General features: G+C 43.1%; 1 protein-coding gene across 3 annotated transcripts in view; it reads left to right on the plus strand.

Moving 5' to 3' along the window:
- Positions 1–27,809, plus strand: part of SLC4A4 (solute carrier family 4 member 4) — a 205,934-nt gene that overhangs the window by 171,402 nt on the left and 6,723 nt on the right. For all 3 annotated transcript variants that reach the window (XM_021396769.1, XM_021396770.1, XM_021396768.1), the window contains 9 exons: positions 2,650–2,720; positions 6,601–6,789; positions 9,024–9,137; positions 9,735–9,896; positions 14,111–14,289; positions 15,709–15,781; positions 19,788–19,856; positions 21,520–21,693; positions 24,307–24,468. In XM_021396769.1, the coding sequence (XP_021252444.1) occupies positions 2,650–2,720; positions 6,601–6,789; positions 9,024–9,137; positions 9,735–9,896; positions 14,111–14,289; positions 15,709–15,781; positions 19,788–19,856; positions 21,520–21,693; positions 24,307–24,468 (1,193 nt within the window). The remainder of the gene's footprint in view (positions 1–2,649; positions 2,721–6,600; positions 6,790–9,023; positions 9,138–9,734; positions 9,897–14,110; positions 14,290–15,708; positions 15,782–19,787; positions 19,857–21,519; positions 21,694–24,306; positions 24,469–27,809) is intronic.

The raw sequence follows: 27,809 nt of genomic DNA on the forward strand, positions 1-27,809 counted from the left end.
ACCAAATGATTCCCAAAGCCTTGCTTGATGTTTCTACTCCAGTCCCAGCAGAGTTTTCATACTGTGGAAGTCCAGCTTTGTGAGCACTTGTGCATGTGTACACACATACCTTTACATCTGTGTGCCAATCTCGCCTTAGGCAGGGCTGGGCCAGTAGCTGAACTGAGGCTGAAGTCTCCTGAAATAGGAGGTAAAGAGGGATCAGTAAACCCTTTGGTGTTCTTGAGGCAGTGGACAGCTCCCACTGACTGCATCATTTGGGGCTTTATCAGGAGGGTGGAAGTCATAATCATCTTCATATGCTTCTTCCTTAGTTTTTCAAGTAACACTGAATAAACTTTGAATAGGAGGAGTGAGCACAAAATACTGGACGTATTGTCAGCAATCTGTCCAGGCAACCCTCTGGAACTTCTCTTCAGACACACCAACCTCTCCTGCACAGACCTGTGTGGGTGTGCGGCACCTCAGGCACAAAGACTTCCACAGCATGAGTAATGTCTGCGTTTCAGAAGCTGCCAGAGTTGACGGTGATTGGAAATGCAAACTACCTGAAAACAGGACAGCAGAGTTATCCTGTATTTAAACTCAGTCTGAAACGTGCTGAAAAACAAGAGTCCAATGTGTGTGCAAGTGTCAGAGTTATGGTATTTTTTAAGGTATTTTAAGGTATTTATATTAAGGGTTAGTGGCAGTAGGTGGACCCTTTTGGTATTCTCATCTGTTGGCTGGTGACAGTTTGGCACCCCTGCAGTTATGCACATGTGTCTGTGACTGTGTCTCTGCACAAACCCAGAGAGCATCCAGCATAGATTTGATTCTTACTCCTTCAAAAAAAAACAGGTTTCCAAATCAGCTGCTTGTCACACCTGCAGAGGAGGTTTTTTCTCCTGCCATGCAGTGGGTAGCAGCAGCAAAGTCCCTCATGCTCTGATTTAGGCTTTTTGCAGTTGTTTTTCATTTCTGTCATTGAGATTTGGCTGTAGAGTTTGCAGTGGTACTCAGTCTGCATTGCTCAGTTTCTGCACTGTTCTTTGCATGCACCCACACACAGAGGCCTCAGCCCACAGAGCAGTATCTCCCCAGCCCCATCACATGCTCTGGGGTGGGCAGCTGTTTTGCAGCCCAACTGCATGGAAGCTCTCACAGATGTTCATACAGATGTGTTCTGCTGACAGGGTGAGAAGGTGGCCAAGCTGTCAGTCTTGAGCCTGCAATACGCTGTAAGCAGGGACCAGGCTTGGGTAAGCACAGGATGTGCCAGCACCAAAGATGCCCTAACAGCAGTCAGTGCTGCTCTGAGGGAAGGGCCATGTGCCGTTACATAGATCTCCCACCACACAGGGGTGGGAAGAAAATTTTGTTCATTTAGGACCGAATGGCCTTTAATTAGGGTTTGATGTCAGGCACCGTCCAAAACCTTATAATAATGCCTTTCAAATCACTGATGGGATTTTTGTGTATCAAATAATTACACAGTTTATCATGCAGAGACTTCTCCATGATCCTCGTACCCTTAGTCTGTGTCTTTGAGTAAACATTCACTGTTTTACACTGCAAGTGGAGAAGCCCAAACACAAAACCACACCCTATTCACTTTCAGGAGCATTATAATCTACATTGCAGCTATTTAGACTGGAGTTGAAAGAATCATAGCTGTGTAGAAAGTTTCTCTGTGTGCCAACAGAGAAGTCAGAAGCAGTAAAAGAAACCCTCTGCGCTCTTGATGTATTCTGTGGAGGTAGAAGAAGAGGATAGGAGAAGGGGAGGAAAAGAGAAGAAGAGAAGATGAGAGAAAAAGAAGAGGTAGTGAGGAGGACAGAAGAGGAGTGTTCCTGTGATACCAGGCAGGAATGCAGCAGACAACGAAGCAGGGAGGCCCTCTGAGACTGGAGCATCTGGCAAAGCGTAAAGGCTGTGTGCCTGAATACAGAAGGGGCTCAGTAGCTCCTGCAGTGAAATGATTCTTGTTGAACTCCCCTTCTTGAATGTGCTTGGAGTAGACGAGCTTCTCAATACAAAAGGTTTTCCACCTGATGTGTGTAATGTATGGACAGGGTTTTGATTTAGTTGGAGATGTCTGAAAAAGAGCACAAAACACTGTAAAAGAGACATTAACTACCTCTTCTCAGATGTCCTGACTCCAGAACAGGGTTGCATCACTCCCCAGGCTCAGCTCCATCCTTGTAGCATGGCTTACTGTTTGGTGCAGCTTCCACTCTCAGGTGCTGCCCTCAGGGTTAAAACCCCCTGTGCACTTTTAGGGTGTGCAGGCATTTCTGTACCAAAGGGGTTGGTGCCATTGCAAGGAAGATGCCAGCAGCAAAATCTGCGGTAATGCTTCCAGGCATGACAAAACCCATGGCTTGGCAAGAATCATGAGATGTTACAGAGGCCTGGAAAGGCTACCTGTGCTTAGTGGTGTTCTACTAGTTATCTAGGCCCTATTATGATGTCAGTATAAAAGGCTCTTTCCCCAGTTAAGCCAATGTGCCCGGTACGGTATTTTAGTAAAACTTTTATAGTGTTACCAGACATAAAAATACTTACAAAACTTAAGTAATATAGGAGGACAGAACTGACAAGCCTGTTTGCTTTTCTTTGTTGCTGTTTTGGCACTGTGCTCTCAGTATTCTTTCTTCTCTTTTGCAGATAATAGCTCATTTTTTAACAGGACAACTGTGCCGTCAACTGAGGGGCTGTTCTATTCCTCTGCTGAGATGGTAAGCGAGGCTTCCAGGAAGGCAGGCTTTGAAAACGTTGGTGTGGGGTTTGGTGGCTGTGAAAGAAACGGGAGCTGGCATCCCTCTGTGGCTCATACTTTCACTCTGCAAAGAGATAGTATTTAAGCAGTAGGCCAGCCACAAGAGCAAAAGAAAAAACTTTCTACTTTTAATTAAACAGAATCAACCAAGGTTCCCAAAAAGGTGGAAATTAAAATAGGTATTTATTCTAGCAGTGCTGTTCCAACCTTCATCTGGGAATACATCCTCCTATAACCTGGCTGTTTTGAGAGCATGACCTTCCAGTGTGTTGACGTAAAAAAAAAGCCTGCACAGTTGAAACTGTGGGCAGCTTCTAGCTGTGCTCTCCTCCCCATGGTACAACAGAGCCAGCAGTTTACACCTTGGTTTTTATTTCAGTTATTCCTTCCAGTGACATTGCTTCCAAGTGCAGTTTGTGGGCTTCTCTGTAGTTTGCCTGAAAATTTGCTGCCTGCTTCCTCACTGTATTCTATTTCCCCACTTTGTATTGTACTTCTCTGTCTCAAAATACACCTTTGCAAAGACAGGGACTTTTTAAAGGCTGTAAGCGCCACGTGTTTCTGCTGTGCCATACAAACAGATCAGTAATTGACTGCATCCTCACACCAAAGCTCTCACTTTGCCTCGAACACTGTGAAAAAGTTCCACCGCACTTTATCCTCCAGGGATTTCTTGTCATACTGCAAACAGAAATACCACGTGCACAACTGGATATCAGCAGTTCCTTGTGAATGGCAGCCTGTTCCTTGCTGTTGGAGCTGCGTGTGCTGTCAGGAAGTGAATGGCTCTCCCTAGGGATTAGGAGGATCCTTGTGTGCAGATCTCATTGTGGCCCAGGCAGTAATGGTAGGAGAGCTGTGGCCAGCCATTCCTTTGGAAGGCCCTATTTTCCATCCCATTTTTTGATTTTTCTGACTTTACCAGCTCTCCCTCAAGTAGTGAGCTCTGTGTGATGATGAGAAAGAAACAGGTCTTGATGGGTTCAGATATTTCTGTTTTGTGCGTAGGAGGTTGAGAGGCAGAGTAGTAACTTTGTGCTGAAGAACACAGATCCTACCTGTCTGCATTCCTTGTGGGATGTTGCTCTCTCTGTGTGGCACCAGGTGGCCCAGCAGGAGGAGGCTTTCTGAGCAGGACACACTGTACTGGGCTCTCCAGGCACTAGTAGTGAGCCACAAACCTGAAGGAAAGGGCATCCCCCAGAGTCCCCAGGGGGCTGGTGGCAGAGTGAAGAAACAGAAGCGAGGTCTTCTGATGGACATGCTCCACCTCATGTGCCCTTTCCTGCTCCTTGCCGTCCTCGCTGCCCCACCTCTGTCAGTTTGCTGTGCTTCCTGAGCATCTGAGTTCACCGCTCCTGGAAGGGCTGCAAGTGAGGGCCTAATTGTTCAGCTGCCCATCACACAAAATAACACTTAGGGAAGTGATGAGCAGCCCCAAGCTCTGACACAATGCCAGCCGTCAGGATGCCTAAATCCACCTGTCAAGAGGAGAGTGCCAGTTGCCACTTCTGTTTCATTTACAAGAAAAACTGTTCACGTTATTTGTGCATTTAGCATTTGACTGTCAGTCTCAGGAGATGGGAGGCATGCATTAGAGGAAGACAAAGAACTAAACTCAGGCCTGAAGACAAGAAAAGAACCCAACAAGTTGCATTTCCAGACTGTCCTTTGCTAGAACAGTGATCTTGGCATCTCAACCCTCCTCCCCCAGAGCCCTGTTTTGTGACACCATTCCTGCCACCCAGCAGGGCCGGAGGCAGCTCCCGTCAGACTCTATTGTATCTCTTTGGTTGATGTTGAAAAGTGCCGGGGGGGCGTGCTGTCCCCATAGCAGCTGAACTCTCCTGCTTCAGCACCGGTCCGGGCTGGGGAAGTAAGCCCCAAGTAGTGCGTGAGTTTTCCAGCTATTTTACATCTGCCAGTTGGCCCTTTATTTCTGTTCAGCCTTTGGTACAGCCAGCAGTCTCAAATCCGCTGCCAGTCAAATGGTTGAGTGGCTGAGAACACTTCCAGGAGGGACCACTGATGCATTTAGGTAGTAGATTTGAGGGAAAAGGGATGCCCTCTTATTTCTGCTCTTTGGTATCCCGAACAGTAGTTCAACTATTGAACACTCTTTGAGGTTTATTTCTGTAGCTCTAAAAGCGAAAAGTCATGGTGGTTTAACTCTGTGGGAGGTACGCATGCAAATGCACAATGTACAAAATTTGCCCCCAAATTTTGGGTTTCCTCATCTCCACTCTACCCTCTGCTGCGATCCAGAAGCTAACAGTCAGGGCAGACCTACAGAAAGCCCACTGACGAGGGACAAATTGCTGCTGCTTCTTTCCACAGAGAGACACAATGCCGAGGGAGCAAATGTGTCATCAATTTGTCAAACAAGAACACATATCTGTTTTTTCTGTTGTTTTCTTCTCCCCTCTACCTCCTGCTGCCATCACCCTCAGCACAATCATGCTTCAGTTTAGCTACAGCTCCTTGGGTTCACAAAATCTGCTGAGGAAGCTGCAGTTTATTACATGTAGCTTCAGACCACTTGATTACCACCCGATGTCTGGAAGCATATGTGATGTATTTTTCAATACACCTGTATGAACAAGATACTAATAGGCAAGACATGAGGCCATGAAGCTTTCGTCTTCAATGAGAACCTTAAGTATTTTGAAGACATGGAATATAACTTTGCTCAACTCCCCAGCTGAAAATTTTCCTTCTAAGCAACAGCGTATTTTGTATCGTACCGCTTTCCCTAAAGAACATAATTTTTCTGGTAAGTTGCATGTTAGTCTGAATTGGTCTATGTCCATGTTCATGATAATTTTTCTACAGATAAAATATTTGAAGTAAAAGATTCTCTTCTCTGTATTTATTCACTGTGAGGTATTTTGTTGTTGTTTTAATTTAAATATTAATTCTCTCTTTATCTTATGGTTCCTGGGACAATGATTTCCTTCCTTTGGGTCTTCATGCAGAAACAGAGCAGTAGAGACAATGTGATTCTAGAACTCCTCAGATTTGCAGAATTTTTTCGGTACTTGGATTTATTTTAAACTGTGTGGTATTAAGCACGTGTATTCTGAATTACCAGTCTCCCCTAAGACCATGTGTTCCATGCACACCTAGAGTAGCCTCGTGAGTTCAGTGCTTTATGCACATTTAAATTCTTGCTCTCTTGTGCATTTGTATTTGTTCTGTCCTCTTTACTACACTGACATTATGGTGAATTATACAGATGCAGGGGGAGTTAAAGACCCTTTCTTGGGCTCTGCTTCACCATGAGCATTAGGGAACATGATTATCTAACATGTCCTGTGTAGCTGTGGATTCCATGATGACATGAAATGCAAATAGTGCCTCCCTATCTGGCAGTGACAGTCATCGTTAGTAATGAAATTCAAATCAGGATGAGCTGGGGAGCCCCCCTAGTGGGAAACCAGCTGAAATATCTCCCTGAAGCTGGCAGTGGTTGGGTTTGGTGGTCAACCTGACCAGTGAGCACTCATGGTTGGAAGTATGATGGAAAGGAGCTTCATTTATCCTTTGCATATAAAGTTGCTATATTGCAACGGAGAGCTTAGTTTTTCCCTTTATTACCTACGCTAAAGATCTCTGTCTTCTTTCCAAGGCCTTAGATTGTCTTAAGTTCAAAGGTAACACCATCCTCTCTCTGAGTTAAAACCCATTCTGTCTGCCCACAAGCGCAGGGATTTTTAGCTTCTGCTCCACACTTCCTTTTTCTTCCCTACATTTTTCCTGATGGTCTGTCCCTGTGCCTGCTCTAGCATGGGCACTGTTTATGTGAGCATGGCTTCATGGAAATGCTTTTTTTCCTGCAGTACAACACCACCATTGACTGGTCATCTCTGACGAAGAAGGAGTGCTTGAAATACGGAGGACACCTTGTGGGCAACAACTGTGGATATGTCCCTGACATCACCCTCATGTCTTTCATCCTCTTTTTTGGCACTTACACCTGCTCCATGGCCCTGAAGAAATTCAAGACCAGTCGCTATTTTCCAACCACTGTAAGTGTCTCCTTTCAAGCTAACAACTGGCTTCTTTACTCTTTCAGAGTGCAAAGATAAGACATCCTTTTGGTATAGCTGTCACATGTGGACAGATGCTTTCCAGGGAAGCCAGATTGTTTTTGGTGCAATAAAAACATGGTATTGGTTAACCAAGGTGTATCATGGAACTGCTTAGCTTTCTCTTTCTCAGTGTTTCTGGAAGACACAGGCAAGTCAACAGAAGAGCCAAAATGAACCATAATCTGTCACTGGAATGTAAGAATGATTTTAAAGATACTGAAGACAACACTTCCAAGCAAAGATGCACAATTATGTGATTTATCAGTCTTACGCAATAGTAATTTAGGCCTGTATAGTTTCAACTGGGCATTTCAGTGCCAGACACAAAGTTTAATATATGTACTGCCTCTGGTATAGAACATTTTACAGAAATTGTAGATCCAAAAGGGACTACTAATCAATATGTCAAAAAGTTTCCCTGCTTATAGCTACAGGAGGGACTGTTTGCTTTGTCACTGAATAGAAGTGGGTAAGCTAGTTGTCTGCACTGAATAGGAAAACAGACACATCCTTCATATTACCAGGTAGCATTTGAAATAGTCAGAAATTGGTACAAAAATGTTGAACTCTGCTACAGGCCAGGTCTAATGTATCTGTTATGGACTTAAAACAGGAATTCCGTATCTTCTCTTAGGATCACATGCAAAACAGGGATGTCCTGATAACCTTTGAGTTGATTTAAACAAGGTTTTGCTCAGACTTCCAGCTAACTTATGTGCATCTCTCAGGTGCATCTGTTTATTCTGTCTCTGCAACTGAACATGCCATGACAATTGTTAAACACACATAATGGCAGTGGATAAAAAACAAACAGCAGGCCTTTTGGCTGTGAGCAGTTCACTTGGAACATAGTGGACAAGCAGCACTGTCCTCTCCAAGATATTCAGCCTTTGCCAGTTTCACCTCTTTTCTTCTGAAAGAAGACAGCAGGTTTACACTTGTAACCAAAAGTCATGTTTGTGTAAGACCTGTCCTCCATTTCTGGCATTTTGATACAATGGGATTTATCTTGCAAAAATTTTTAGTGTTCTGTTGTGTTACATTTGAACATCTATTATTTTTAATAAAAAAGAAATGAATTCTATCCAGCCTGGAATGCAGCTCAATTTATCTGTAATCATGTGAGCCTCGAAGGCCTAGAAGGAACAAGTACAAAATGATTACACAGAGTTACAGACAAGCACAGTGGGGCCAGCCCGGTTTAGTTTCAGGGCCCAACCAGTGGCAGCTTTACATTGCCATATTCCATTGTTTTCATCATTTGCATTCTGTAGAGTATGCAGAGGATTAACCAAGATGCTCCATTTCTCTTGTTGTCTATTTGGGTTAATTTACTACTTGAACAGAAAACAATGCCATTTCAAACCCTGCAGTTCACACAGAACATCACATCTGTCACAGAAATTTTCCTTCCCGTCTACTGAAGGGAAGTCCATGAATATTTCCACTGTCGTTTCCATTTATTTTTTTTCTTTCTTTTCCCATTTTTTTTCTTAAATGTGCATTGCAAAATCAGTTCTATTAAAAGAATTGATACCTGAGCATAAGACATTATGTTATATTAAAGACTCATACCTTAGGAATTGGTGAGAAACTCAACTTGTATTGAAAAAACAGCCTCTGACCCGGCAGAGAAAAACATGAATATGAGAATCAGAAGGCAAACAGAAAGAGACAATATTAAGTAATGTGTAAAAAAAAAAATCACTTTTTTTTAGTTTCTTTTATAACTATTCAATATCTGTTGATGTTGGAAGCTGACCGTGAAGTCTCAGTAATCAGGATGATCACAATGAAAACTTACATGATTATTTGAAAAAGAAACAAACCTAAATTGTCTCAGAATTTTTCTCAAGATGTTAAATAGTTCTCAGCATTTGGCAGTTTGACTTGCCAAAGCAATGAACAGGCAATCTTTCTCCTTAGACTTGTTTTCATACACATTTAGGCTTAATTCTTTGGCTCTCAGACAAAAAAAAATGAAGTAACAAGGCAGTTCTGGGGAAATGCCGTCAGACATTACAATGTATACCTTAGTTTCTACAAAAGAGGAAATGATTATTTTGTATTGCCACCAAACGCATACTTGGAGTATTGTATAGTATCCAAGATATGGATGAAGTGGTGTTTCACAGTGCTAACTAGCCTTATGATATCGACTTCTCTTTCAGGCCAGGAAACTCATCAGTGACTTTGCCATTATCTTATCCATTTTGATATTCTGTGGAATAGATGCTCTGGTAGGCGTGGACACACCAAAACTAATTGTGCCAAGTGAATTCAAGGTATGTAATTGTCAGCACATTTTGTGGCTTTCGGAATAGGTTCCCTTTCCCACCCAACAGCCCTGTATAAAATTACTTGCCCTTAAAACAGGAAAGTAGTCAGCTCACTCAGTAAAAATGACTGTTTTACTTCACTGCTACCCTTTTAACGAGCATTGTTTTGGTTGGCTATCTCCTAAATCCTGCCTCCAAATTCGGAATATAGGCCTAGATTCTTCTACCTCCTTTGGGTGTAGTTTCTTGTATCGAGGACTCACAAGCTGGTTTTATGTGCTCAGCCACCTCAGAGACATTCCCTCGTTCAGGTTCCTGGAGGCATTTCAGAGAAGCTGCTCAAAGGTACTTACTGGCACGTTCCTCATAGCCCCTCTTGTAACCTTGCTGCTAATCAGCCTGCAAAAGCTGGTCCCCAATAAGCAGTGCTTAATTTTCCAGAACTTTTTCTTGCTTTTGATAGGGAAGATTAAATTATCACAAACCTCAAGTGTCTCTCTCTAGCCATTCGTTGGAAGGAAAAGCCCTGTGCATTTATAGCATGATAATATCTCCACTGTATTGTGGCTCTAACACAAGCTTTCCTTTCCTTGCTCTTTAAAGCCAACCAGTCCTGAGAGGGGCTGGTTTATCCCACCTTTTGGAGGGAACCCATGGTGGGTGTACCTGGCAGCAGCCATCCCTGCACTGCTGGTGACTATCCTCATCTTCATGGACCAGCAAATCACGGCTGTCATTGTCAACAGGAAGGAACATAAGCTTAAGGTGGGTGTGCTTTGTGACTTGCATGTGTGCAAAGAGCTATCCCATAATTTTTCTGTGCTAGAGATGGAGGAGGGCCTGTGGCAGTGTTCAGCACATAGTGTGGTTTAGCATGCAAGGAAAAAGAAGGTGGCCACAGCAGGTGGACCAGGTAAGGATCTCACTCAGAGGACTGCCTAATTGAGGGAGCGTGGTGCAGCATAAGCCATAACTGGAAGAGATAGAAAGAGCTGGGCAAGTGAGTTCTGCCCTGCTTATACCCTTGAGTATCCTCTTATGTCACCACATTAGGTGGGAAGAGGACAAAAGTTAACTGCAGGATAAATAGATTGGCGTGCATAAATCTACAGAGAGCATTCGTCAAAGGCAGCTCGTGCTTGTTTCTGGGAGAGCCTGTGTGCTTGACAAGTCCTCTGCTCCAACCTGAGTGTTGACCTAATTTTTCTTTGGACAGCACTGCATTATTGTCTCCGGGCCAAAACTACTCTGATCTAATCAAAATAGGCAATGCTTCCCTAGATCTGATAAGCCCCTGTTACTGTGCTTATTGTAAGGCAATCACAGGTCAGTGTTCCCAGCAGTCAGCAGAACAAAGTCTCTGTGTCATGGACATCCCTGGGCACGCACAGCATGTCGGCGTGGCTGTCAACCACTCCAAAGGAGGGCTTGGAGTGCCAGAGTGACTGCAGGAAGCCACCTTTGTTGGATATGGCAAGGGATGGCCCATGTATGGCAGCTGTGTTGACGTTACGGTACAGTAAAATACAAGAAATAAGCTGAAGAGATCTTAGATATACCAAAGGCATAACCACATTTGGATGATATTTAAAGCTTTATATCCGTGGACATGTAGCAGCCTAGGATATGGTAATGTTTTTAAAATAAACTTTCCAGACCTGCGCTAGGCAGGTTTTCATGCCTGTACGGTTTTTCCCTTCCCTGCATGGTCAGTTCTGTTAAAAAACATTACACTCCTGTAAAAGAAATCTCTCCCTTTTTGCTAACAGCACACGTTTCAGGTGATCTAACCCATGACAGCAAAGGCTCACTCTAAGTGTAGGTAGTTCTGGGTCATAGTTTAGATAGCCACTTCAACAGTTACACTGAGAGCTGCTGGAAATGTAGCTCTCCTGTGCACTGAGCTCCTACTTGAAAAAGAGGATGTTTCATATGGTCACTTTGCAGGCATGAGACAACCAGTATGATTCAGCACTGACTTGGAAGACAAGAAAAGCACTGGAAAGGTTTGTTATGCAGAGTGAGGAATGGTGGCTGGCTACTGTCTTATGGGGCTGGTTTGAAATAAACCTCAGAACATTGCTACTTGCCATCTGGAGCTGGACAGGTAAAGTTAATGCTGCACCCACATCTTCCTCATGGGAAGGCTAATCTTTACCCTGTCCTTGAAGCACACCATTAGGTGAAGGCACTTACGGAGGCAAGGTACAGCACAGGTGTCTGCCAGCCTGTCACGGCAGTTGGCACAGACTTGCTTTCTGCCAGTGTCTGATTTCCTCTTGTGGTGGCTTTATACTTATTGACATGGCCTCAGGTTTTGGTATGCTTTAGCTCTCCTGATGTGGCCTTCATGCCGCTACACAGATGTAAGCATATCCAGTCCAGTCCCGACAAAGCTGGGGAAGGCCACAAAAGACTGAAGCCCCCAGGTAGTGCTTTCTGGGGCAGAGGCACCCAGCCTTCTTGCGGCGAGCTTCTCACTAGCTGAACATGGTCATGCTATCATCAGCACTGGGTGTACTTTTTTAGTAACAAAGTATAAACATTCCCACAAGGTATTGTTTAATATAAAAATTTGTTTCCTGCTTCCTTTGTTACAGTTGTGAGAACATGCTTTTGCTTTTGTTTAAATGGGGGTTCTCCGGTGCTCTCCTGCTGTTCTGCATCAAAATATACACCAGTACACATCTACTGCAGGACCGAAGGAGAAGTTTTGTTTTTTTTTTCCTGCTGCTGCCCTGTTTCAGTATTGGCAAGGTGGCACTGAGTAACCGTCTGGGTGCTGCTGGCCAGCCAAAGTAAGCAGTGAATGTATTAGGAAAACAATGACTACTATTCAAGAGGAGCTGAGTTGCTTTCCCTCTTAGGTCACCACATAGGTCTGGCTCATTTGTTCTTTCCAATAAAATCAAATTGAACAAGTTTAAAAAAAGGTTAATCTTTAAAACATCAAACGGTAAAGAATTCTTTGCTGTTTTTGCTTCTTCTCTTGGCATTTGTGACTGGTGAATTTCCTGTGCTAGTCCACTAAAGTATTTTAAAAAAACAGATTAACAATAAGAGGAGTGTACTTGATTTGGAGAAAGCTTTTTGGGGTGAATTCACCCAATGTTTTGCTAGCAGGCGCTGCTGTCTGCCTCTGACAGAAACTTCTGTTTACAATATTAGTTTCCACTGGAGATTCTCTTCAGATCAATCTGAAGAACAAAGGTTTCTAAAAAGAAGCAAAGACTGAGGGCAGCTTTCTCTTTTCGATGGATTATGTGTCCCATGAGCTGCTCTTGTTGCTGTCCCCTACAAAGTATAGTTGGGCTTTCCGGAAAGTACCTCCAGTACTCAGCACAATCAGCAGTGTTCAGACCAATTGTGAAGTCCCAACTGAGATTCTGCACTTGCTTCTTATCCTAAATACAGGAGTTGAGATCTTGGTCTGAGATAAGAGATGGCAAATGCTACCTTTTGGCAGGCACCATATACCTCTTAAGATTACTTTCAGGTAGGGTTCGTTAAGTCATTGCATCGAGTTATTTTACAACAGCTGCCTCACAATATAAGGCTTCTATCTGGTTTTATGAAAGGTTGGTTTGGATGTTTAAAGCTCTGTGCATATCCATGCTGTCACTCGCACAAGTGTGAGATGACTTGGCACACAAAAGCGCTGTTGTAGTTCCTGATGCCAAATGAAATAGCCCTTGAAATGGAAGGAGCTGTTGTACTTGGAAGAAAACATGGGACACGGGGAAAGGATTGTGAACAACTTAATTCTCCACTGTACAGAAGTATTCTCTGACTTCCAGAGGAGGACCTCAAGTCCAGCTAAAGATAGCAAACGCTGTTTGTGTGCCGTGTCTTTGCAAATCAGGATACAAGAGAAGAAGAGAGACACCTAATGAAGTAGGCAAAGCAAAAGCAGCTGGACAGGGATTTTACACTTTGCACAGTCAGGAATGACATGTCCCTCTCCTAGCAACAGTACCTGGGTCAGCATTGTTTCCCCTCTCCATCATGACTAGTTGTTCCAGCTCCACTCTGACAGTGATGTCTGTGTGGAGAGCTAGACTCATATGAAAGCACAGTTGGTGGAAATTCTGGCTTCCCACAATGTCAAAAGAAAGTCCTGTGCACTTGTAGCAGATCAGTAGGATAATTGCTCACACCATGTAAACTGCTCACTTGTTAACAGACCATCCTTCCATGCTCCTGCCCTGTCCGCACTCTCTTGTTGCTGTAGCTGTTTCATGCTGTGAAAACAGGCCGTTCTGGTTTTGCAGATGCTGTGGAGTCAGCAGGGAGTTGGAACAGTGTTGGGTATTTGATTTCTTGTCACTGTGTCACTTCATGTAAAAAAAATCTGGGAACGCTGAATTGTTAAAATAGCATATATAGTGCAGTTCCAGGTTTTGGTGGTTTTTTTTTAGAGACAATACAGACTTCCCTCAGGATACTGTAAACACATTATAATCAAGATATACATATATTTTGAGACCTTGCTTATACTGTTTACAGGATAAGACATGTAGCTCACCTAGTGTTTTTCAGTGAACACAACCTCTCTACAGTTGTATTTAACTGTAGAGTCTGCTGTGTAAAGACTACCACTGCACTGAGCTATGTGACTGGCTGCAGCGTTTGTCTTGCACTAACCCAACCTCTAAACACTGCAGTGCTCGGTCTTTCGTCAGAGTGCTTGCAGATCTGCTACTTCCTTATACTTACTGCTTAACCCCGTTATACTGTTTTCAGAACTTGCCAGAACAGTATCATATACCTGCTTTCCCTGCTGAGGCAGTAGTTCATCCTCTATGTAGCAGCGTGTCCTACTCTGCTAATTGCTTGTGAAAACTTCTGTCGCTTAGTGCAGCCAGCAGCTCACCAAAGACACAGTCGAAGGAGATGCTGCTTGGTTCTGCGCCAGAACCCTGACTATTCCTTATGTATTTAGAGTAATTAAAGCAAAGGCTGTCTGTCTCCCTTTACAGAAAGGTGCTGGATATCATCTGGATTTGTTCTGGGTGGCCATTCTGATGATTATATGCTCCTTTATGGGTCTGCCCTGGTATGTTGCTGCTACTGTGATCTCCATTGCTCATATTGACAGCTTGAAAATGGAGACTGAAACTTCAGCCCCTGGAGAACAGCCCAAGTTTTTGGGAGTGAGGTATGTCAAACCAAATAGGCCTTTATTATTTTGTTTGCCTGCAGAGATCAGTTTGTACTATAAATGGTCGTGCTTTGAACAGGACATGTGTAGAGAGGTTCAAGGGGGAACAGCTCTTAGATTTGCAGTAAATCTTCAGATCAGCTGTACTTCCTTACAGCTTTCTTTTTTTTCCCTGTCTTCAGAGGATATATCCAGTTAGAAGCTTATCTGGCATATCTGGCATAGTCCTTCTGCAGATACTCTTTCTTGAAAAGGAAGAAAACCATTCTAACATGTGTGTGTCTGTGTACAAAGCAGGGGTGAGTGAAGGAAGGAAAAAAAGGGAACTTAGCTTCAGAGTTGAGATAAGTTTTGTCTACTTTGGGCACGCACACTGAAGCCACCCCAAACTTCACAAGGCTTTACATTGCAAGGTCTGGTGCCAGTGGGACACTGCAGAGTTTTCATGAAGAATCTCTTGCATCCTTCTTCGTATTTCCCAACCTGTGAGATTCAGCAGTGCAGCTCTTCATTTTCTAGTCTATTCAGCCAGATCAGATAAAGTTTTCCAGTGTTTGAGAAAGAAGACGTATTTACTTCAGATTTCTTTATCTGTGGAAACTAGACAGGCGTTTGCTAGTAAACATAGTGGTAAAAGGTTTAAACTTGTTGTGGCTAAAGCAATCTATTCTATTAAATCAAACCATTTGTTATGTATTTGGTTGCCTTAATTAAGTGGCTTGAAGTGCTTTCAACAGGAGCAGCAGCACTCCTGGAAATCACTTAGTTAGGCAAATAATAGAAACTTAATGGCCTAACTTTAAGTACTCAGAAATACTATTTGCAAAAGCATTTTCAGATGCAGGCAGCAGTTGTGGGTGCCTGTTAAGTCAAATGTCCAGCACCCCATGAAGTCCTGGACCAGGGGATTGTGAACTCCCTTTGTACCTGGTGTGCAGAGCAGTGTACGGTACGGTGAGAAACAGCATTTATCTAACTGTCGGAATACTATGACCTAGCTTTGAAATATGCTGCTAATTTAAGAGTGGAGAGCTAATGATTTATTACCTATTTGCATGTTGTGAAAACTGCCGTGCAGAGAATCTGGTTTGCTGGTTAACAGTTTCTAATGTTTAACATGTAAACACCCTCCTCATTACTTGGTAGCAGTACTCTGCTGATCCACAAACAATGGAGCTAGGGAAACAAGCAAACGTACAAAAACTGATTTGGTGTTTGAAAAAAGATCTGTATGAGGCTTGGTCATGATAAAGATGCCTGCCTGATGGTGTTGGCTTGTTACTGTCAGTCAGCTTTGAAAATGTGGCTGTAAAAAATGAGTTGCCAGACTTCACATAGGTTTTGAATGCTCTGAGAAGGAAATAAAATTAGAATTAAAGCTGAAGCCATACTGCTAACCTAGTGCTTTTCTTTCAGGGAGCAGAGAGTCACTGGAGTCATTGTTTTCATTCTGACTGGTGTGTCTGTCTTTATGGCTCCTATCTTGAAGGTAAGCACATAACCTTTTCTGCTTCCTTCTGCTCACACAACTAAGTGCAAGTGAGCGACCAAGACCACAACTGTCACAACATTTCTGTGCTTCTGAAAAAGCTCATCACTGAAGTGTGGAGAAGTAGTGAGAATCACTGATGCGATTCTACAATTTAATGAAAGCTTAAATGTAAATTTTTGGAAGGAAAAATAATGTATTTGTTGTGTGCTGCAGATATATAGATAGTACCAAGGTTTGGGGCTGTTGGTTTTGAGGGCTGTGATTTTTTTTAATTTAGCATTTTTCTTCCATATGTACACTTGGTAAAATTTTCTTTTATGCTGTTATTCTCCTGCTGTGCTTGTGTTGTACGGAAAGTATACTGCAGATTAACTTTGAGACCCTGTTGATGGTATCATGGAAGGATGGCTGGCAGTGAAGCAGAGTTGCTGTGTCAAAGACAGATTAACAGATGAATATGTAATCCAGAAAAGTACACTTGCATGTGCATGTGTGCACATATGATGAAACGTACACACGCAAAACCAAGTGTTTATATACTGGCTTTGTCCCTTTGCATAGAGCTCTGTGTGCTGAGCTGCTGTGAGGTGCAGGAGTGCCGCTTTGCAGCACCTTCTTTCAGGACACGTTTACTCCTGGGAGGCCTCCAGCAGCCAAAAACAGTATTGCTTTACAGCTCCAGAAGAAGCTGTCAAGTGCAGAATTAAAAATGCTTCTACACCGTGCGTTAGAGGAAAGGACTGGGCTGAAGTTTCTACTTTTGGAAGGAGCAATGCAGCCTCCAGATACCTCTCACTTTCTCATTCACTCTGAAGTCTAGCTGTAAAGGAGGAAATAAGTTCTGTGGTATGCATTGTCAGAACTGGATTTTGAGCATTTTCTGCACATGGACGATGAAAAACTTCATCTGTGTGTGCCCACTGAAAGGAGTAACTTTGATGAGAGAGAATATGCAGAACTGACGGCAATGAGCACAGCCTACAGCAGACAGTATTACTCCACGGGTAAAGTTCTGGCCAAAAATCTTTGGGACTGTTGCCACTGCCTTCGTCGAGCAGGAACTTTGCCCTGCTTGTTAGGGCCGCCAAGGCACGCACCTCAGCAGTGCGATGCTCCTGCAGCGTGCCTTGCTTTTAAAAAGAGCCAGCACAACAATCAAATTTTCATTCTTTTAGGCTGGATCCTCCTAAAATAGCACTCCTCTTCTTGCTTAGAAGCAATGCCCAGCTCAGCAGTACAGAAAACATGTTTCTGTAGGAAGCGGTGCAATAAAATGTGATTTCTTAATTTCCTGATCTTTTCTTCCTGTGATTTTACCAAAGGCTTTGGACACTTGTGCTGCTCACGTACCATTTAATCTACACAGGCAGCTATTTTCCAAGACCTGAGATTTACTGGCATAGAGCCACAAAGAAATGCATCTTCAGTGCATTGAATCACAGGATGAAACTCGAAAATGTACTTATCTGTTCCTCGTGGAGGATACTGCCTGTTCCAGGTGCTGAGTGTAGGCACACTGTTAGTTCGTGTGACATTTCCTTGCAAGATCTCTCTGTTTCTATTCTGTGGGCTCCATTATTTCCCCTGCTCTTGCTTCCCTCATAGTTCTCCTGAGCTTCTCCAAAGCATGTGTATGGGCAGGATCCTCACAGGACGATGTCTGAGGATAAATTGGCATACTCCTTGCCCACGTGCCAGTAAGAATTAGCTGGCAGCGTTTCAGGACCTTCAACAAACTCCAGCGGTAGGGTCTCCTGCTACAAAGAACTGCTTTGCAGAATGTATTGCAGAACATTTGAGTCTGCTCACGCCAGTGACAAATCGAACACTAATGTTCCCAAATTCAATAAAACAGGGAATCTGCAGAGTAATCCTATCCTTGTTTTTTGTGGGTGTTGTGTTTGTGCTGTTTTTGAATGTCTCTCATCTTTCTGCTCAGTTATGGCAGATCTCATCCAAAACATCCTCTACCCTGCTAGGAGAATGACAGGCACTTTCCTATAAATACATTCTTAATTCTGTTGGCTAGCAGTATGTTTGTTCCAAGTGCCCATGCCAGCAACCCCACAGACAAAGAATACTTTGCCAAAACATAATCTTCCAAAATGAGAGCACTGCTTGCTACTCTGCAGGATAATGTGCTGAAGTTTCACGTAGGAATAATTTACAGGATTATGATGGAATGGTGAAATAACATTTAGAGATTTTTCTTTTTTTGAAAAAGAGAAAGAAAGGGAGAAAAGAAAGCAAAGTAAATGAACTAGAAAGCCAAACTCTGAAAGCCTCCTGCTCGACTTGCTGGAGGAAATACTGTCTTACCTAATCCCTCAGATCCAAGAAGGGTGTTCGATCCCTTGGATACTCACAACTCTGTGAACTACACACAGATTCCTCATCCCTCCCCAATAGGAGGGACAAATAGAATGGCAACAGAAAGATAAATCAACAGTCAAGGAGTTTGCAGGAGGTGAGATGGAGTGAGGCAAGGAAGGAACATAGGCAGTGATGCTTTGATCTCTGAGGACGTTCTATGCATGGCCCTGGTGACTTTGGTGAAGTGAAATGCATCCATTCAGGATCAAGGCCTCCAGGGAAATTTGTGTGGTGCTGTGTTTATTACCTAGTAAACAATTAATGATGTAGTGGAGAATTCGAGAAACACAGGTTATTTGCTACTTTAATGAGTTACATACACAGGTTGGAAAACAAACATTCCTACCACATTAGTCCGGGTGACACTCTGAGCAGGGAGACCGGTTGCACTGTGTCTGCTGTTCCGTGGTAGCTGCCTGTCACTGCATGAAGGCTTCCCTCGCCTTGAGCAGACAGCTGCAGAGCCCTTTCTGCTCTTTTTGGGTTCAAAGAAATGGCACAACAGCCTTTATTCAGATCTCATGTTTGATTTGTGCCCAAGTATTCCCATTCACATCATGTCACACTCATTTGCACACAATTTTGCTGTTCAGCAAAGAGAGCACTCTCCCTTTTTTAGCTGCTGTGCAATTGTTTTTGCTTTTGAGGAAGGCTCTGTGCTTCAGGTTGGAGGACCAGATATTTTTGACTGGGGAAGCATGTACGTTGTTACCATGTGCAGGCATTTGCTGTAGACAAAGGATTTCTCCTCTGCAGCCACCTGGATTAGTGCAGACAATGCCTGATGTAGCTGGGCTGGTCCTGTGGCACGGGAAGGGAAGTTTAAAGTTGCATTTGCTGAAGCAGGCAGGAAGGTAGAGTTAGTGATCTTGCATTAAACCTTGCAAGGCACCAGGAGATGGGGCTGCACCCCTGCACATCCCCTGCTTTTGAGCCTTCTTTATTTCCAAAGGAAGCTGTCTCCACCTGCATGTGACCAGTGCATAACACCTGAGGGAGCAGAAATTGTTTTTGGAAAAACCAATTTGTAGAAGTGAAGAATGTAACTCCTTGTCCTTTATTTATTATAATTGTAGTGGATTAGTGTGGGTTAAAGATCAAGCAGTTAGAGATTTACTTTGCATAAGTATAATTGATCATCAGGGACTCAAAGGATCAGCCCTTCTGGAAATATTTCCATTGTGTATTAAGTTGGATGTGTAGTTGGATGCATGATGCCTTTTCTTCTTCTCTACCTTCTGCTTCCAGTCTCATTAGAAACTAAGAGGTGAAAAGTAGTTTGGAGCTTACTGGAATATGTTATACCTCACCTCTTCTTCAGTTCGATGGCTAACTGGCACTGTATGGCTTCATTTCCTTTCTTTCTTGGGGAGACTTCCAAGTTGCACTGAAATGGGAGAACGGGGCTCACTCAGCCTCTACCAGCCTCAACCCTGCTATCCAATAACAAGATGTTCTTTCGACTCTCAAAATACAGCAGAAAGATAGCTTGTGTCTATTACTGTACATACCTATTCAAAGGTACAATTCAAATCTGTCATGAGTCTGGGATGATGCCTCCCTGAGCACTAACATTGTGTCATGTATGGAGGCGATTAACTTGGTTTTTCCTGCTCTTTTCCCCCTGCAGTTTATTCCTATGCCTGTGCTCTATGGCGTCTTCCTGTACATGGGTGTTGCGTCCCTCAATGGTGTGCAGGTAAGCTTCCGCAGCACCCAGGGCTGCTCTAGCAGCTGTGGGCAGACTCCCTGCAGGACCTTGCCCAGAAGATGGTAATCATTGATTATTACAAGGCTTCTCTTACGACTTTCTGGCCTTCCTCTGCTCTTCTGCCACCTCACTTAGGTTTCCAAAGAAACCCAGGCAGGGCAACAACCATTTACAAATATTGCCACACACTGGCTGTTCTTGAGAATGACACTAAAGTAAAGAAATTTGTTCAGCAGGAGAGCAGCTACGTCTTGGCCCCATAAGCAATGAGGGGGGCCTATGTGAAGACCCAGGGTCCTTCTTCACCCCCAGCATACCGATACAGAGGACAGCATGTGCTTACAAAGGCTCTAGGCTCACTTCTGGGATAGTTTGGGTCCTCTGCTGGGACATCTGTTACAGACTGAAGAAAAACAAGGGAACATGATTTATGACGGTGGCATTATTCTGCAGTGTTAACAAGTGGGAACATTGCTGTCTGCTATGGAAGGGAAGCCAAGCCCCCTTTCTTTGTCACTGAGGAAATATTACGTAAGGAGCCTTTCTCACAGTGCACTATCTTTAATTGGTGCTAGGAAGCTGGAAGTGTTTTTGTTGCTTTCTGGCACCCTATTAATTGTAGCCTTTCTTTTTAGTGCTTAGTTGTGCTCTAATGGGGAAAGACTCTGTGTTCTGTGAGCACCATGAGAATTTATTTAAAATGGCCCAGGCTTTCATTCACTGGTTTGAGATAAATCTGGTCTCAGAAGTGGGCGGCAAGCCCAAGTTCTGGCAGGAGACAACAGGGGGATTGTAATATTCACCCTTGGGTTGGTTCTCCTGGAGGGGATTTCCCCTGCTTTCTGGCACCGGTGGTCACAGAACTGTGCGCTTACTTATTTTCCCCGATCAAGGATGTTTTTCACTCAGCGAGAAATCTCCATTTTGCTTTAACTCCAAGTCCACCCAGTCCAGCATGGGGCAAGGGACACTGTCTGAAAAACTGCCCATCTTCCTCACTGTTCAGTTAAGTGCTGGTAACATTCTCTGGTAACATGACGTCTGCCCTCATCTCTGTTGATCTCTGCTTCCAGTTAATTTGACAAAGGCACTACTTTTAAATGCCAAATGTCTTACAGCATTCCCTGGTAAGAACAGGGAAATTAACAGAAGTAACCCAAGGACTGATGCTGACCATAGTCAGGACATTCATCTTTTTTCTCTGTCTCATGGGTGATAAATTGCTTTCTTCAGCAGAAAATTCCCTCTGTCCCCAGCTGCAGCAGATCAGCCTAGTTCTTCAAAAGCCAGCAGAGCTGTTTCCACAGACACCTAAGTCTTTTGGTTTAAATATTAATCATCAGAGTACAGAGTCCTGCTCCCTAAAATAAAGGCACCTCAAGGCCTTGCTTTGAGAAGTGCTTGATTCCTGTGTCTGTGTAGGTGCCAAATGTAGATGCGGAAGCTTAACTGAGTTAAAATATTTAGACCACCGCATTAAGCTCTGATTATTCAAGATAGAGGAACCATGCTGTGTTCTCTGCTGAGCTTCCTTTATGGAAGGAAAGCAAGTTGATTCAAGGTCTCACTTCCTAGTTTAATGATACAATTGTCTCACTTTGTTGTTTACCCTGCATTTCATTTATATGTATGTTTCCCATTTTCCATCCAGTTCATGGATCGTCTGAAGCTGCTCTTGATGCCTCTAAAGCACCAGCCTGATTTTATCTATCTGCGTCACGTCCCACTGCGCAGGGTCCATCTGTTCACGTTTCTGCAGGTGGTTTGCTTAGCCCTACTCTGGATTCTCAAATCAACTGTGGCCGCTATCATATTCCCTGTCATGGTAGGTGACGTTCTCCTTTGCCTTTTCCAGCCGCATCTCTGTTCTGTAGCCTGGGCCTTCCACACATGGGCATACTCTCCCACAAACTGGCAAATCCAGTCCTTTGACTGTAAAAGCCCTACCCTGGGACTCCATGCTCCATTCATTGTGCTGATGTAAGATTACCCAGCATGAATGCTCTCCACATTCTCTCAGGTGCTGTGGCTGCCTTTGCATAAATCCTCTGGAGGGGAAAGCAATCCTCAAAAGTTAATTTTTTGCCAGAAAGGTGTAGTTAGTTTTGACCGCTCCTGGCTGCCAAGGTTATGTTTGCTGTGTTTTCTCCTTGAGCTGCGTGAATGAACAAGTGCATAGTTCTCCTTTTTCAGTCCACACTAATTATTGTACAGAAAATGTCTCCCTTACTTTTCAGTAACTCAAAGTGATAAAAAAAAAATGAACTGGTAGGGCTGATCTCACCGCCCAGAGGAACGCCACGTGGAGGGAAGGATTAGCGCAATCAAGAGCGAGAAAGGGATTGTCTTTCTTGGAACTTGAGTAAAAAGACAATAACGTTGATTCACATGTTTCACATCTGAGATTGCTGCGTATATCTGTAGAATGCATGCTGTCTTTCTAACGATGCAGATCAGTCAGAAGCATTTTTTAGATGCTGAATTATAAATAATTCATCGCACAATTATTTCATAAATACACACTGTGCAGTCAGTCTGATATGGTGTTTCTACATCAAGAAAGGCAAACAGTGAAACAGCTATCTGTGCAATTAGGTTATTACTAGTCCTAGACACAATTAGGTGCACATGCCAAATAAGAAATAAACAAGTGGTCAGGGGAATTTGCACATACCCTTGGCAAGAGGCTTTCAAACCAGATCAAGTTCCAAAACCTGCAGCCATTTACATTGATCCAGTGATCACTGGAGTAGTTCAGGTCCATAATAAGGGAGCACAAAGCAGACCCTTCTCTGCCTCCATACCCCTCCTGTGGCTCAGCTAAAGCAGCTGGGAGCAATGTAATCTTACAGACAAATGGATCCACTGTGACCACAGCTGCATTCCCAGAGACTGTGCAGAGCATGGTCTCTCTCTTGGAAATGGGTCAGAGTGCTATAAAGTCAACACTGTATGAAACTCCCTTATTACATATGGGCCCAATCTCCCCTGGTTTCAGGGGACTAACGAGTAAAATCTCAGTTGTAGGTGCAGTTACAAAACTGCAGCGCTTATTTAAGAAAGCGAATGAATGAAAGCAGAAAACAAAACAAAGATGAGCATTTATTCTCTGATGCTGGTGAAATGAAAAAAGCTGATTCAAGTGAAAAAAGCAAAACCTGCAAATATTTTTGCTAGGACACATGCTTATATATAAAGATATTAAAAGCAGTTCCTGGTGACATGCTGTTCCATTGCATTCTCATGGCTGTGTCGTACTGCTGAATGCTGAATTTAAGATCTGAAGACTTCCTCTTCGCCCATACAGAATCTTTACCTTTGCTGAAGTTTGTTACAATGACGCAAACTCAGTGAAGGTACACTGACAAGTCAGATGTGGCTGGATCTAATGATAAAACCTCAATTTTTACACTTGAAAACAGGAAGACTATAAACTTCCAATCTGACTGTGAAGATCTGGCCAATAGCCAGCCCCCTGCTTATTTGTAGGGAAAGTACTTTTAATAAAGACGTAATTTATAGTGGAATAATCATGAGCGTTTGCACAGCATCTTCCCACTCCCCAGGTGATTTTTCAATTCTGTAATCCCACTTAAATTTATGCAAGTCAAAGTTCGAGATCCATTGTGAGGAATAATTTCTGCCATTGATCCTTATCGCTTGGAGCAAACTGTTCTGTCTTAAAATCAGTCTTCTGCTGCTAGGAATGGATGTCATCTTTTTATAGCCAAGACGACCTTTCAGTCTGCAGTGCACCCTTTAGTAGAGCATATATGTAATCTTGGTATGCACCTGTTGGTGATGCTAAATTTTAGCATAGATATTGATACCTATTTCAGACATGTCCCTTATTTTTTTTTCCCAGTGCTTTAGACTGCAGTCTTACTCAGAAAAAAGCTTTTCCTTCAGTTTCTTGAAGACACAATCCTAGCAAATTTTATATTGTAAAATCTGAGGGCACACCTAAGCCATTGTCTAATTTTTAAAGAATTGTTACATCTGGAGAAATGGCAAGAGAAAAAAGTAAGGAAAATTACTCAGGATGCCCTTGTGAACATGCCTCTGTAGGCTGAATCCCCAAAATAGATGAAAATACTCATTTTGGGCCTCTCTAGTTAATTATTTTGCCTGATATGTGTCAGCTGGGGGGTTAAGGATGACTTTTGTCTTTACAGGAGCAGTAAGTGATTACATTACTGTTCCTGTATGTTGCTTCTCTTTATTCTGATATGAAATGCTGCTGCTTGAGCCCTGACTCTGTTCCGGTCGTTTGATTTTCAAGCTGAACAACTGAAATATCTCAATCACCTTTTTCTCTTTATGTTCTTTTACAACCAGAATTCAAGTGTTTGGGATTAAGAATAAACAAGTATGGACAGAGTGTTTCCAATCAAAACTAAAACGTGTCTGAGTGAAAAGTCCCTCTCTGCCTTTTCAGATCTTGGCACTTGTAGCAGTCAGAAAAGCCATGGACTACCTCTTCTCCCAGCATGACTTAAGTTTTCTTGATGACGTCATTCCAGAAAAGGACAAGAAAAAGAAAGAGGATGAGAAGAAGAAGAAAAAGAAGAAGGGCAGTCTGGACAGTGACAATGAGGATGTAAGAAAATTCTCTGCTTTTTTTTCAAACTACTTATTCCTGGCTAATCCTGAGTGATGGCTCCATGTCCTTCCTCACCTCTGGGGGTGGTGGTTTCCCATCCTCTTTTGAAGCAAACCAGCACAATCCCTACCTGTTGCAGCAAACAAGCCCCAAACAAAACTTCTTTTCAACACTGCCTTCCCTTTTCCAGGCATCGGCAGCCTGTGGTAGGTGGAACTTGCATTGCCAAAAATGCAATCACACTTTCCACAAGAGCCCAAGATATCTGATGACATGTCAAGTCCTTTACTAGAATACCTTTTATCATTCTGTCTTGTTCATCTTCCCCTCCCTCCTCTGCCTTTCTCCCCCAGTTGTCTCTTTATGTTTTAGGACGAGAAAGGTTTTCGCAAGCAGCTCTGATACTTCTGAAAATATTCTGTTTTGTTCTCTTTTCTAATTACTCTTTTTAAAAGCACAAAAAGTTAAGACTTGTCATGTTGCAGGAAAGGCTTTGTTGTTAATACATTCAAATAGCAAACATGCCCTTTATGCAGTGTATTCTACTCTTTGCTTTTATCTCAAGTTGCAGCATGTATATATGTCTAAAGAAACTGTAATAGTTTTTATCTTGCTAATGTCATTTACTAAGTGTGGTGACCTGATTAGACCAGATCTATGTGCCTTAGAAAATTCTACTTTTTACTGTAGATGCAGTAAGATGAAATGTAGTACTTGTGCCTTCAAACATTCTCCTACCCAGACCTAGTGTGAACTCAAATTCTGTAAACTTAAATGAAAGTGGTGAACACACTGATTATAGAGCACTTCATATAGAAAGTGTGAACTTCCTTTGGAGAGCTGGCTGCCTCAGTCTGCACCATTTTTTGCCGGATGACTATGCACCAATGGAGCTAAGCTTCATTAATTACCAGCTACACGGAGGACACTGATATAGTCTCAGCAGTTCTGCTTGTGTAATTTCCAGAGTTAACGAAGAAAGGCTTTTCATGTGATTCAGACAAAGTTAAGATCACCTGAAGCTGGAAAATACCATATCTATACAGAGCAGAAGTAAGAAAGAAGGGATCGTGCCTTGAAGAGGAGGGCAGCAGTAGGAAAAGTCAGCTGTCCCATTCTTGTACATTCATGCCCAGCTCACTGACCTGCAGCCACGAATACCCAAGTTTTGAAGTCTGGTATGGTACAACGGAGAAACAGCAACATCAGTTGTTTGCCTGCTTGCTCCCTGGCCTTCTTAGTTGATGCAAAGTGGGTAACAGCAACTTCAGGAAAAGGGAATTCCTGAAGAAGTAATTGCTGGGTCAGTGTTATTTCCCTGAAGCATTTCTTGCAGTGAAGCCTTAAGGGGAGCGCAAGCAAGCCATGGTCAGCTGTGGGAAGCACTGCTGCCACCATGCTGTAAGGTGACAGTACGGCAGAGCAGCCCTGCAGCACCTCTGCTGTATTTCTGCTGTGTATCATCTGTATCCTTCCTATACTGAACAGAATTGCCACACTAGCCCTACTTATGCAACCAGCTGGGTTAGATTATAAGTCTAGTGTCTTCAAGTGTAATATGGCAGCTCCAAGAGTTCCTCCAGATAATTGTGATGCCTGGCCTTACTCAAGGTTTGCAGGACAGAAAACACAACCGTGATCCAGGTGGAGAACATGCCAGAGACTCAAGTCCCTTATGTGACAGCTGTATTAGAGGCAACAAAGTCAGGCATTTCCAGTAAGAAAATATACAATAGCTTTTCTTCAAAGAATTATATGCTCTATAACACAGGAAATATACACAAGAGTCAAAACTAGGAATTTTATAGTGAGAGTGCAGCGACGTAGGAGGCAGCCTGGATCCACTCCTTATTAAATCAGGCTGAATCCCAGCTAGGAAGATTGGTCCTTATTTCAGACAGCAAGTTCCCTTTTCCCTTCCTTCCTAGCAGGCACTGACCACTAGACTGCTCTGTTCCTGCACTCTTCTATCAAGAAGTCCTGAGGACATATCTGTTAGCAGTATGGGTCCTGCTGAGACTTTCAGCATATGTCTGTATGACTAATAGGGAAGGCAGAAGCTTCAAGCGTCAGGAAAGCTCTCACCTAAGAACATGCTGATGAGACCCAGGAGTTGTAGATCATCGGTGTTACATCAACAGGAAACCACTTGTGCACATTCCCACGTTGTCCCTCTCAGCTGTGGGAGCCAACATAAGAAATGCTTTTTCTCTTCTATTACTCCAGTGAAGCAGGATTTAAAAATTCTGACACTTACGTTTCAATAGTGTGCCTTCATCTGCAAGCTACCTTGCCCCAGGCTATGTGCATTTACGTACTACTGTGTGTAGAAAGCAGTTCCTTGCACAGGCTCTCTTTTCATTTCAATGGCTGTTACTCCTCCAGCATGTGGAAAGCCAAGGTCAAGGGTTTCCTTCAGTAAATAGATTTGTATGATTCAGAGTGAAAGAAAATGTCCTGCTGTACACAGTGAATAGTCAACAAAGGTTTGACTCAATTCCTTCATTATGACTGATCTGAATCCAGCAGCACAGTACCCTGAGCCACATCTCCTGTATCTGGTATATTTTAAGCTTCTTAGGCTTTCACTGAATTTCAGGTACAGTACTTGATCAAGTGGGTAACAGAATTTATGCAAAATGTTCTTTCTTAACTGTTCTTATTTTCTTTTCCAGCACTTGCTTTTGCCAGCTTCCTGAACACAAAGCACTTGGTGTTATTGGTTTGATTATTTTCACCCTTTCCATTCCAGAAATACGTCTCCATAAAGTTAGTACTGTGGGGTTTTGCAGGTATTATACTGATTAGAGTTGAGTGAAGAGAATTGCTGGACGTTGCTAATTCAAGTGGTGTTATTTAAACAAGCACAGCAAAACCTGGCATTAACAGAGACCACTCTCTGTTACGATTTACTGTTAGTTCTCACTGGGAGTTGCTAGCAGTCAGGGACAGCAAGAAAGGAGCTGCAAAGAAAGTTTTTCAGTAACCTCACTGACTTGGTTTTAGCGAGTAAAAATTGAAGCCACTAATGGCTGGATTTACCTAAGCTTGTGTGTAATGGAAAGCTGAATATTCTCTCAGATTTTATGTCCAAAATGCACGATCCAGGAAGGGCCAGCCAATTTTTTAAAAATACTCTGGGATATTATATTTAGTTTAAGAGCCAAAAGTTATGTGCTGTAGCCTCTTCTCCTCTTTAGGGCACTTTTGCCAATCACAGGCATTTTCTCTATCTCTTTGTTCATTTTACATGGTCAAGTTTGAAGCAGATGGAGCATCAGCACTCCCATTCCACAGATGTTTCATTTATTAGCACCAGAACAGTGATATGTCGGAAG

The sequence above is a fragment of the Numida meleagris genome, chromosome 4 (assembly GCF_002078875.1).
Source record: "Numida meleagris isolate 19003 breed g44 Domestic line chromosome 4, NumMel1.0, whole genome shotgun sequence".
Lineage (NCBI taxonomy): Eukaryota > Metazoa > Chordata > Aves > Galliformes > Numididae > Numida > Numida meleagris.